The 12,854-nt window shown below is 38.1% G+C and overlaps 1 protein-coding gene across 2 annotated transcripts; it reads left to right on the top strand.

Annotated features, from left to right (window-relative positions):
* Positions 1–2,843: 2,843 nt before the first annotated feature.
* LOC120574969 lies at positions 2,844–12,517 on the top strand. 2 transcript variants are annotated; one of them, XM_039825504.1, is made up of 9 exons: positions 2,844–2,947; positions 4,501–4,582; positions 5,246–5,361; positions 5,865–5,946; positions 6,100–6,218; positions 6,923–7,009; positions 8,037–8,123; positions 8,645–8,713; positions 9,446–12,511. In XM_039825504.1, the coding sequence occupies exons 2-9, from the start codon at positions 4,510–4,512 to the stop codon at positions 11,594–11,596; spliced, it is 2,784 nt and encodes a 927-aa protein (XP_039681438.1). In that variant the 5' UTR covers positions 2,844–2,947; positions 4,501–4,509; the 3' UTR covers positions 11,597–12,511. The 2 variants fall into 2 exon arrangements, with proteins under 2 accessions (XP_039681438.1, XP_039681439.1); XM_039825505.1 differs by lacking the exon at positions 6,923–7,009 and having other exon boundaries at positions 9,446–12,517.
* The last annotated feature ends 337 nt before the right edge of the window (positions 12,518–12,854 follow it).

The raw sequence follows: 12,854 nt of genomic DNA, 5'->3' as shown, positions 1-12,854 counted from the left end.
AAAAAGCTTTTAGGTTTCTTCCTCACATGGGCAGCAGCTGGTGTTCGTCAACTTGGTTTTGTGATGGTAACAATACATTTCATTTATTGTCCAGTTTCTCAGCAAAAACAAAATAGTATAAAAATGTCCATAGAAACCTCTGAAAGATCTGCAGCATAGTCTACTCCTCTGTGTTTATGTGGCTTATGACCTTAATGTAGGACCAAATGAAAAATATCTTAAACATAATCACTATTTGAAACCACATGACCAGAAATGTGTTTCTAAAATCACGAAACTAAGGAAACGTACCGTTATATACAGTATATGCATGAAAATGAAAGCAAATCAGAGTCCAGAAAATTTGGGGGCCTGGGTAGCTCACCTGGTGGTTATGATATGATATGCAAGTTAACAAAGTCTGCAGTGATTGACTGCATGTCAATCACTGCTCATGCACACGCATTCATTCTCCCTTGTGGGGGAGGGACTCAGGAGACCATTTTGGGCTTTAGCAGAAAGGGGGGAGGGACTGATAAGTTATTGATGTTCAATTTCCTGGATCTTCCCAATCCTACCTACAGCACCTTTAAAAACCAGATCCCATCTGCTATGTAAGGATGTGTTCCTCTTTCCCATCTCACCTCTTTTTCCTGTCCAGAGACCTTTGTGTGGCGGCAGACAGAACCACTCTCTCCTTGGGGCACTTGGCTTTCTCCTGCAGGATCGACACAGTCAGTAAAGAACATAGTTTAGAATAGAAGTAACTGACATTGACAGACAAGGCATGATTAGGTTGCCACAAAACAGTGTTTCTCTACTGTAAGTCACTTTTTAAATTTGGTAATCAAGGTGCTATATAAATACAACTCATCATTATTTTTATTTTGAGGTAGACCAATTATAATTAATCTTAAATGGAGTTGCTGAGTCATGACTGGCTTGATTTAACTTTGGTATACATTACAGAAATTGTCCAAACAAATGCTTCAGTGCAAGATCAAACTCAAGTTAGTTTTTAAGTTCATACTGAGAGTAAAAAGAAGTCTGAGTTTTCTTTTTAATGTCACCTTCTTCTGATTAAATATCATTATGGGGTTGATTGCAAGCCTGTATTTTCAGGTTACCATTTCTCGTAGCTTCCTCTCTGCTCGGAGCTCCCTTTCCTGCTGCAGCAATGCTAATCGACCCCCCAGAGGCATTTCAAAGAAGATGTCATGGATGTCATAAAGGGCTGCACGTAAAACGGCTTCTCTGATCTTTGTGTTTTTATGAAAATGTGCCTGTGCATGCTCTCAGTTTAACTCCAAACTTCTTATATGCCTTAAGGTTAGTTCTACACGCAGTTACTAAACAGGTTTAGTAGTTTTGTGCTCAAAACAAAACTCACAAGTTGCAAGTGTCAGCTTATCCACCTCCTGGTCAATGTGGAAACACAGCCCTTTTCTATTGTATTTTACTGGTCTGATCAGATGTTTTGTCCAGAAGTGATCATTTCCCTGGATGATATATTAGCTGCCTACCCGTTACTTTAGGGGAGTCAGTGGTGGAAGAATTACTGAGACCCTTTACTTAAATGTATAACCTCTAAGATCTCAGTTTTGTTCTCATTGGCGGCGTGTATGGCTATAAGCAGTACTTACAGGTGTGTTTTTGGACCTCACTTCCCAGAGACAGTGTCGCCTTATATTATTTCCCCCAGTAATGTCGACACAGACTTCGTAATACTGTAAATGCAAGGGCTTTCATTTATGGGCTATAGCTCAATCACCACTGTGTTATCTCATTTGATTATAGTGACTTAATAGACACTTATTTTAAAAAAGTCTTTGATAATATTACTTTAAGTAAGAGTACCAATACCACAATGTAAAACATATGCCATAGAATGGCTGCTGTGGAGAAATACAGTTGATATTACTTTTTAAAGAGAACTGTGTCAGGCTATTCCAGTCATTGTGGTCAATCTGTATGACATCAAACATGGTACATTGTTCAGCAGTATATATAAAATAAAGCAGAGGCTCTGACAAAGCCCTTTGAAAATCACGCCATCTGGATCTCACAGGATCCCCAAAACAATAAAGAGCTCCTAAATTGACCAGTTCTTGTTAAACCGGTAGAAGCTTATGACAGCTTCACTAATGGACACACTCCCCAGGGTGCAGACATCCCAAACAACCAGTAGGAGTCACCAGTGCGCCAACAATGATGAGAACACCTATCCTCTTATCCTTTTAACACTAGTGGAAAGTAACTAAGTACCTTATCTCAGGTAGCTACAGTACAAGTATTCTACAGAACATTTGTCTGACAGCTGCAGTTAGGCTACTTGTAAGATTTTATATTAAAACATGAGCTCATAAATTGTGATGTTCAAGATTAAACCAGTGGTTCCAAGCCTTTTTGGCTTGTGTCCCCTTGTCACGTTTTAGATGTCTATGAGTTGTTAATTCAACCATATATATTTCCCTTCTAAACTCAATCTATCTCAACACACACACACACACACACAGGTTTGTGGCACTATCTTTGTGGGGACCCGTCATTGACATAATGCATTCCCTAGCCCCTTACCCTAACCTTAACCATCACAACTAAATGCCTAACCTTAACCCTTACCCTCACCCTAACCATAACCTAATTCTAACCCTAATCCTAAAACCAAGTCTTAACCCTCAATCGGCCCTTTAAAGTTGTGGGGTCCAGTATTTTGGCCCCACAAAGCTGTCGGGACCCCACAAGTATACTGGACTCCCGGTTGTTGGACCCCACGAATATAGTTAAACAAGAACACACACACACACACACACACAGGCAGCTATAAGACCCAGAGCGAAAAGACTTAGGTTTCGTTTTGGGTTGGACAACTACTGAGAGTAGCAGAGACTCCTATCGCCTGCTTCACAGCGAGAGGATCGGCACTGATGCATATGTAGATAGCTCATCTACGCTACACACTATACAGGTAGTGTTGGAACGATTATTTTTTTAACGGCATGGCTGTAACGCTAATACGCAAATACTAGAATTAAGCATTTGAATAGTTAAGTGCCCCTGTGACTTGGTTACCAAAGTTTATGATTTTGAATGCGCATGCTTAATCGATGTTCAATAGTCTAACGATGTTGTATTTGTTTTGACACACACACACACACACACACACACACACACACACACACACACACACACACACACACACACACAGCAACTGTCTCTCATTAAACTCCAGAACACGTGATCTGGATCTGGATCAGAGGACTGGATTTCAAAAGAGAAAAACGAAACTTAAGTACATTTTACTTAGCAAAATACTATATTGTTGCCTTTCATATTGATTTAGTTAAATATTGTGCTGCACAAAACAGAAATGGTGACTAATTTGATTATGGTTAATAATGGCAGGGCTATTTATAATAATACAATTGTGTTGCCTTTTTTATACAAGGCACAAGTGCACTGAAAACAAATGATGGTTTATAATCTCTGTGGGTTTAGTACAAAGGGAAGTCTTGCTGCTTTTTTGACATACTGCAGGCGTTCAACAGCAGTAGAGTCAGCTGGAGTGATCAAACAAGTTGTCATAAATACTGGATAGCTATTTCTGACATCTACAAATCAACTGACTGAGAACTATTAAACTAACTGCACAACCCTTTCAACCTTTTAATCAAACATAAAACATATAAAACATCCCAGCACACATAGCTATATGTATGCCATCAGCTCTACCAATTAATCAAAAAGATCTAAATAAAAATTTAAAAATCCTTGTTCTAGCCTATGAAGTGGTTATTAAAGCACCCTACTGCAAATATTTAAACCCTTAACTGCTAGTTTCCCCCAGTTTTTTCATCTCAAGTAGCTTTAAGTTTGGAAAAATCCTCCTACAGTATCACATCTTTGTGTATCTTACTGTTTGTTGGAGCTGTATATTTACACTGTGTGAAATGTTCACTCTCCTGACTTTTTTTTATTCATGGCCGCATCATTCTATCAAATGAAAATATTCTGTCAGATGTCATATGCATAATTGTATACACAGTTCACATAAATTCACCCAGACATATTTGGTACCTTTGGGGAAAAAGTAAAAAGCCCACAGAGAGACAGGAAGTCACATACAGGTTGTAAAAAAAGTGAATTGAATTGTGTATTTGTACCAATTTACCTGGCAATCCAACAGTTGTTGGGTCTGGTGGTGCAAGAGGAAAAGTCAGAGGATCTCCATCTTTATTAGTAGTCATCCTCAGGAGACCATGAATGTCTTAATGATATATCATGACACTTCCTTGAATAGTTGTTGAGATATTTGAGTCTGAACCAAAGTGATGGACAGACCGACATTGCCATCCCTACAGCTAGCATGGCAAAAAAAAAAGTATGGCAGGAGGATTCCATAGTTTTAGAGTAGCTATTAAGAAGCTGACACCTCAGAATTAAATTAGAAGGTTAAAGTAAGTGCTTATGATCAATAATAATTGTAATATTAACCAATCAAAACTCTGACCATTTTTCCAGTGAATTGCCATGGAGACACCTGATTTTGTCCGGGAAAAATTAACCGAATGGGGCTTCAATGATTTAGTCCAGAGATTTGAAGGTACTGTATTACCATTCTTCTGTGGTAAGCACAGCCAAGTCTGCAATTTGTGACACTGAAATTGCAGCACAATGATAACATCTCTTTTGTTTTTTTATGTGTAGGTTACTGTTATAAAACAGTTACATACTATATTCTCAGCAAAACTTTGTTCACAGTTGATCTCAGGTGAATCGTGAATGAATGATGCTCACATTGTATCTAGTGGAGCTAAGCTATGAGGGAGTTTAAAATATATTAGTGGAATTTTATACATTGTGTTTTTCATCTGAATTTGGTATATTGAATTGTTTAATGTTGACTTTTTGATTCTGAATTTGTGAACTTGAATGTGAAATTAAATTGTTGAAGAGTAAATATATATATAATCCGTGCTAAAAATTCAATGTCTTTTTAATTTCAAAATCTGATGAGACAGATTTACTTCCATATGAGGTCTCTAACATAACTCTTGTAGAGTTCAGCCAGTGATCTCGGCACCTTCATATCTGTATGAACTTGAAATTAACTTTAAATGTGTGTATTCAGTCAATCAGCGTGTCACAATGACGTGTTACTCATCACACTTTGCTCACAATGAAAGACTTAGGAATCTGGAAAAAGACAGTTGTTTGTCCCAATGTGTTATCATCAAGATTAATCCGTTTCTTTTATCCATTTCAGATGAAGGTATTGACAAGGAGATCTTTCTAAATCTTGAAGATACCAACATCAATGTCTTGATTCCTAAAATTGGACCAAGAGTCAAATTCAAACGGAGACTCAAAGAATACTTACAGGTAAGGTTCTCTACTTATATACTGTCATTTGAAACGCTCTCTTGAGCTTGAACTTCTGTCTTGATCTTGAATAGAATATTCTTACAAAGAAATGTACAAAAGAAGGGCATGCAGCACATAGATTGCAGGATCACTACAGGAATGTGTTATCTTACCAGGCTACTCAACTTAAATATCGTTGTCTACTTTTGTACAAAATAACAAAAACAATGAACATCCTTGTATCAGCTCTGCGAACTATCTCTGTTTTCAGCCAAAAAAACAAACAAAAAAACCTGCACTATGAGAATAAAGTGCTGAGTGTTTGGTAAACATTGTTTTACATAGCCAGTGAAGATATAATATTAATAATCAACAAACCCTTGGCATTTGCACAAAAACCGCTACTGCTCATTTGTTGTGTATTTTAATTGATGTAATACACTTCCAAATAATGATTTATTACATATTTATAATACACTACATTAGAATTGGTTAATAATTTAATATTTCCTTTTTTGCAGTGGAAATCAATGGAGACATGTCATTTTGTCCAGGATAAATTAACTGAGTGGAATCTCAGTGAGTTGATTCACAGATTTGAAGGTAAAATGCTGTGCTACAGTTTTTATTAGTTTTTACTACTGTTTAATGATACACAATTGCAGCACAATAATACATATTCTTGATATGTTCTATATTTGATTAGTTATAGAAAACCACATTAGGTTTCATTTTGATATTTCTTTTTCATTTCAGACGAAGGCATTGACAAGGAGACATTCTTAATTCTTGAGGAGTCAGGCAACTTAAATATCTTGATTCCTAAAATTGGACCAAGAGTAAAATTCAGAAAGAAACTCAGAGAATACTTACAGGTGATGTGCTACTGTATGTTACAGACACTTTACACTGACATTCTACTAGTAGTACTCAGCACTTAATTTGTTACAGGAGCATGAATTTTCATGAAAATAATGATCTTACATCCTTCATGCATGCCGATACATTTGCAGCAAATCCAACTCTGTCTTTCTTACTTTTTTAAATGGAATGACAACTGCCACTATAAAACAAACACTGATACTTTGGTCAGCCACTCATCACACTGATGGCACTTTAGTACAAGCAGGTATAGGCTACATTACAGAGATGGAAAACTTAAACTTAAAAAAGAACAACTATTCAGCAAAACATCCTGGAAATAAATTACAGATACGTAAACACATAAATACATAAAAAGGTTTATATAAAATTATTTACAAATCAAAGTATTGGTAAAGAACGTTTTCATGTTGAACTCTTAAATGAATGAGTACAATGCCAATTGCTCAGAAGATCCACCTTAAAAAGAAAGAAACTTCCGGTACACACCCGTCACCTCGGCGTTGGTCCACCCGGTCGGAGGACGTGTCAGTCACAGAGGGGTCCTTGTGTGTGTGCTGAAATTGTATTTCTCTTTGAAGGGAAAACTCTTAATTGGAGTCATAAGTTAACAAAGGCATTAAGGCAGCAGATCACACTTGTTTCAGTATGTGCTCGTGATCTAAGCCATAAATGTAAACATGTGTCCCCACTGCAGGCCCTGAAAAGAAAGCACGCTGATACTCCTGAAACGATCGACCCTGAAACTGACACAAACTCAGACCAGGAGGACATCCCTGAACTGGTTAGTTCTGTGATCACACATGCAAACTTAACGGAACGACACTTAAAGGAATAGTTGGTAAGGTTGAAAAGCTAGCAAGACTTGAAAGTAGCATCTCCTCGGGGCTCAGTCTAACCCCATTCTATGGCTGCACCTTTGTATCAAATGGAAATATTCTTTAAAGGTATTGTGGAGGATTTTCCCGAATTTTAGAAAAGAACCGCCCTCTGTACTTTTTGAAAAAATGCACATGCGCAACACTCTGCCTGCTCCCGAGAGGGAACGCCTATTAAACGTGTGCACGAGAGTGCACTGTTTACAAGTTGCTGTCGGCATGGCTCATACAAGCCTACTTTCCAAAAGAAGATTTGCACTTTTTCACAAATTGAGATGTTTACTGTGTGTGCGCGGTGCGTGACTTGTGCCAGGGCTAGCATCGCTAATCATAGCTTAGCTACATCAACTTTTAGTAGCAGTGATTTTAAAAGGATTTCTCCAAATAGCATGCCAAACTTTACCTGTCGAGTAGAAACTTCGCGACTGAGGCATCAGTGGGAAGCCCAACCTGTGCTTTTAGCGCACGCCAGCGTGTGAAAAACACTCTTGTCTTGAGAACGGCGAGCTTCCATGAACGGCTGAAACCGTAGCTCACCACACATATACACCTGAAAGTGCTCATGCGCAGAAAGCGAAAACTACCTAGGGACGTGCACGTACGACGGCCTTACGTATACATATCACCAGACTGATTGACAACTAGGATGACCAATTATTTTGATGATCCACCCGGAAAAAGAAAATCCTACACAATACCTTTAAAATGCCATATGCATAATTTTATATACATTTCACAAAAATTCACCCAGACACCGACGAGGTGGACCAATGCCGAGTTGACTGGTGTGTGTGCTGAAATGTTTTTCTTTTTGAATGGAAAACTCATAATTGGAGTCATAAGTTAACAACGGTATTAAGGCAGCAGATCACACTTGTTTCAGTATGTGCTCGTGATGTAAGCCGTAAATATAAACATGTGTCCCCACTGCAGGCCCTGAAAAGAAAGCACGCTGATACTCCTGAAATTATGGACACTGAAACTGACACAAATTCAGACCAAGACGACATCCCTGAACTGGTTAGTTCGGTGATGTTATTGTTGCTATTACTGCTGTGTTATTTATTGCTGCCAGGGTGTAAACACAATTTTGAAAAATATATATAAAAAAGTGTATATTGAAAGATTTTACCAATCCTGCCTTTAACTTAATGCTCTTTTAACAGACTGATCTCATGAAGTGGCGTATGTATGACACGCCAATTCGTATGCCATTATTGTCATGTTATCAAGACGCATACTCTCTTTTTAGCGTGTTTATCAACGCTGTTTGGGCTCCATTGACTTACATTACCTTGCCTTCTTTACCTAAACCCAACCGTAGCCCCGCGATAACACGCCACGTGGCACTTTCTAAAGCCACGTGGCCTGTTATCGCGAGGCTACGTGTGTGTTTTTACGCTGTGACTGCCGTCCGCTGTATACTTATCCTGTCAGATGTTATTGAATTGTCTTTGCACATCATCATTCTGTGATGGTTTTAATAACTCACCTTAGTATACTGTAGGGTGCTGGTTCTAATTAGATGTTCTTATATGCAGGAACCAACTATTTTTCCATGGCACTTTGAGTCCCCTTCAACATCTGACAAAGATCGAGACAATGAGATGGTAAGACGATATACTGTAAAGCCTCAGTAGGACTGGATACATTTCCCTTGGGGTGGTTGTAACATCACCTGTAATGGTCAGAGATTTGAATCCTGTTTTCACCCCAGTACTAAAGTATGAATTACTAACAGGTTTTCTGGGAATTCGCTGGTCCTCCTCTAATTTAAATCCCTTCCTGGAGTGACTTCCTTGTATTTAAAGCAGACCTATTGAGTTTTCCACAGGAAGAGGTTCTACTTTATTTCTTATAAGCTTTGCATATCATTTGACTCAGCATCTACAGTATCTCTATTCAAATTAGCTTCTTTGTCAAATTAGCACCAGTACAAATGTGCCTGTAGCTTGAAGCACTTCCTGTTTGCAATGTAGACCTACCCATGATGCACAGACACCTATAGTATCACAGGATTACTTTCACACTGAAACAAACTTAAAAATGTGATGAGTAAATTCGGAAGTGTATTTTTTTTTTTTCTATGAGTTTTTTTTTCAGCAAATTCATGGCACTTTATTTGCAATGAACATCTGAGATAATTATATCCTTGGGGAGTGTAAATCACGATAAATGATATCAATATGTGTTTCATGTCTGTGTGTTCAGTTATGACAGTTATGATTTTTGAGTCAAAATGTCTCCCCCTCTGACATTAATCCTGTCCAAATGAGGCTTATGTTTGTTTTAACACACATTTCTTCAAATCACTGTATTATGAAAATATTATGTCTTCGCAGAGTGAGGAGCCAATGTCCAACAGGAACTCGAGTACTGGCCTACTTGCGGTGATACTCTTCATTTTGCGTCACCATCTAACTGTGGCTGTGGGTGACTTAATGGCTCTACTGAATTTTCTGAGCCCTAACCTGGTTGTTGCATCAAAGTATCTCTCTGATAAGATTATTGCCTTGTGTACTGTATTTTATTGTCATCGCTGTCAAAACTACATGGGAACAAATCCTCATGATGCTCCTTGTTCGCAATGTGGTACCGTGTTCAACAAAGAAAGCAGTACTAAAAATGGACACTTCTTTTTGTCTGCATCGCTGAAAGACCTTCTGAAAGATATCCTTAAGATCCATGGCACCGAGTTGTTACCTAAAACAGTCGCCCAAGGGAATATCATAAAAGATGTAATGGATGGGAGGATGTACCAGAATCTTTTGAAACAAGGAAGATTAGGTGCAGATGACCTCACACTGTCATGGAATAGTGATGGCGTACCAATTTATAACTCACCCATTCATTCATACTCGATTTGGCCCCTTCAATTTATTATAAATGAACTTCCTTACACACAAAGACAGGAAAATGTGATAGTTGCAGGACTTTGGTTTGGCCCAAAACCACCTAAGATGAACACATTTCTAAAGCCTTTCATAGATGAATGTCGTGATTTAGCACACAATCCCTTTCAGTGGAGTGACAGCAATGGCACAGTTCACCACTCAAAAGTCTTCTCCTTGATTTTCTCCTCTGACGCCATAGCAAGGCCACTCCTCCGGAATTGCAAACAATTCAATGGTGAATATGGTTGTGACTGGTGTTTACACCCTGGCATGATGGTCAAAAAAGGCAATGGAAATATGAGGTCCTACCCATATGATGAAGAGAAACAAGTAGCAAGGTCAAATGATACGTTTAAGAATAATGCAACACAGGCTAAAAAAGGGGTAAAAGGATTGTCCTTGCTTTGCGAACTTCCCTTTTTCGATGTAGTTTTTGGATTTGTACCAGAGTATTTGCACTCTGTTCTACTAGGTGTGTCCAAACAACTTATGTCTCTGTGGTTGGACAGAGTCAACTCTGAGAAACCTTGGTATGTAGGTCAACACATTTCAAAAATGGATTCCCGTCTTCTCTGTCTAAGGTCTCCATTAGAAAAAAAAGAAAACACATCTGTGCGATCACTGAAGTGTAGGAATTCTTGGAAAGCATCAGAGTGGCGAGCATTCCTTTTATTTTATGCTATTAGTGTCCTTCCTGGCATCCTGCCGCTTACATTTCTGGAACATTATTTTCACCTCTCATTTAGTATTCACATTCTGCTACAAGAATCAATATCCCAACATGAACTTAAGCTGGCCCATGAGTCCTTGGTGCACTTTGTAAAATACATGAAAGTACTCTATGGTGAAGAAAATGTGTCTTTCAACTGCCATCAGTTAATCCACTTAACTGAAAGTGTACTGAACTGGGGGCCTCTCTGGGCAACATCAGCATTTAGTTTTGAGAGAAACAATGGAAATTTAAGAGCTCTGCTTAAAGGTGTAAATGATTACCCTCGACAAATTCACCAGATGTTTCTCGTTTGGCAGCACATACCCAGACACCTTAGTTCTTTAGTTTTCAACAAACAATCAGATTTTGGTGAGTTATTAGACAAGCTCACACCAGTACAAGAAGGCAGTGGCTCTGACAAAGCCCTTGGAAAATCACGCCATCTGGATCTCACAGGATCCACAAAACTAGCAATAGAAGAGCTCCTAAATCGACCAGTTCTTGTCAAATCAGTAGAGGCTTATGACAGCTTCACTAATGGACACACTGTTTATCACTCTACAAACTGCAAAGAGATAGACAAGACAGCCTGTGTTATTAAACTTAAGAATGGCTGCTGTGGAGAAATACAGTTGATTCTACTTTTTAAAGAGAACTGTGTTTGCACATCCGCCTGTTTGTGCCAGGCTGTTCCAGTCATTGTGGTCAATCTGTATGACATCAAACCTGGTACATTGTTCAGCAAAACCCATCCGTCTGAGACTGTCTTTGTAAGAGTTGAAAGGACAGATCAACCTAAAGCTTTCTTCTTAGAGGATATCAGGTGTAAATGTAAGTATGTGGATGGTTGGCTTGTGCCTGTACCAAACACATTTGAGAGATATTAGAGTCACTGCGGGGCTAAAGCATTTGCAGCAGAGAAATCGTGATCAGTAACCACATACAGTAGATTGAACTTGCCTTGCCATCAACGTATTACTTAAAATTATAATCAGCAACCCTTCAGTGTTTCCCTGTTCCTTTACCAAGTTTTTCATCTCTTTTTCTGGTGCCAACAGGTGAGTTGCTATGTAAGTATATGTATGTATTTCAGGAAGATCTAAAACGATGGACTACTGGCCCCTGGGCATTGTCTTTGATGTGAAAATACATTTTTATTTAGTGAGTATGGCAATGGAGGAGTTGAAGTGTTGAGCATGCAATGACTGGAATAGTTCTTAACAGTGGACGCCAAATGTCTCCATAACTGACTCATGTGTTATGTGATCATCTGTGCTTATTAGGATATTTTCTTTGAATGACTGTATGTAAATATATAAATAAATAATAATTTACTGTGCCACTTTGACAATTAAAAGTCCAGGGGGGCAAATTGTAAAGAAGCAGACATTGTATATGTATCAGAAAGATATTTAGTAATTTTGGTCAAACACAATCTTACATTCCTTCATCTGAGGAGACTTCTTATAGACTTGTCATATAATACATGTTGGTTTTATTTCTACTGCTAACTACAAGGCTGGCATGGCATAACTTTCTCTAAATAACATCAACAGTTGGTACATTTTGTAAAGGTTAATGTGAAAAACAATGCAAAAATACAAAAATACTTATTATTTTGTTGTATCATGATACAAGTCATTACTGAAAGAGCAGCTACAGATAAACTCTGTTTACTTTGCTTAATATATTGTGTGATGATGCTAACTCCATATGATCTTAAGATGCGTGCTAGTCTTTTTTTTTTTAGATACACTGAGAATGGCTATAAAACAGAAATGTGTCAGTAAAAAAGTGCCTACCGTGAATGCTCTTCTTGTTATTTCAATATGCTTTTGCACATACATTATAATTATTAGTATTATGTTATGACTGTATCCACATCCAAGCACAAGAAAAATTACTGATTAAAAAAATCTTTTTTTATTGAGCATGCTGATTGACACAGCACCAATTAATTTAAATATGCTTATTTGCTTGCTTACAAGCTTCAGTATCAGATACAATCAATGGGTTTATTCAAAAACTCTGCAGCTCAATATATAAACAACTAAGTGTAGCCAATGTGAGCGCATCCTCATGTCACAGTCAAACTGAAACATTGTGTTTTGCAGCTTGTTCTTTGAGATTTAAAGTCAGTTTCAG

The sequence above is a fragment of the Perca fluviatilis genome, chromosome 15, assembly GCF_010015445.1.
Source record: "Perca fluviatilis chromosome 15, GENO_Pfluv_1.0, whole genome shotgun sequence".
Lineage (NCBI taxonomy): Eukaryota > Metazoa > Chordata > Actinopteri > Perciformes > Percidae > Perca > Perca fluviatilis.
This window is presented reverse-complemented; position numbering and strand designations above follow the sequence as displayed.

Coding starts and splice junctions, on each gene's coding strand:
- LOC120574969 (XM_039825504.1), top strand. CDS start 4,510: ATGGAGACACCTGATTTTGTCCGGGAAAAATTAACCGAATGGGGCTTC. Junction 6,219..6,922: donor AACTCAGAGAATACTTACAG/GTGATGTGCTAC, acceptor TCCCCACTGCAG/GCCCTGAAAAGAAAGCACGC. Junction 8,124..8,644: donor AAGACGACATCCCTGAACTG/GTTAGTTCGGTG, acceptor TCTTATATGCAG/GAACCAACTATTTTTCCATG.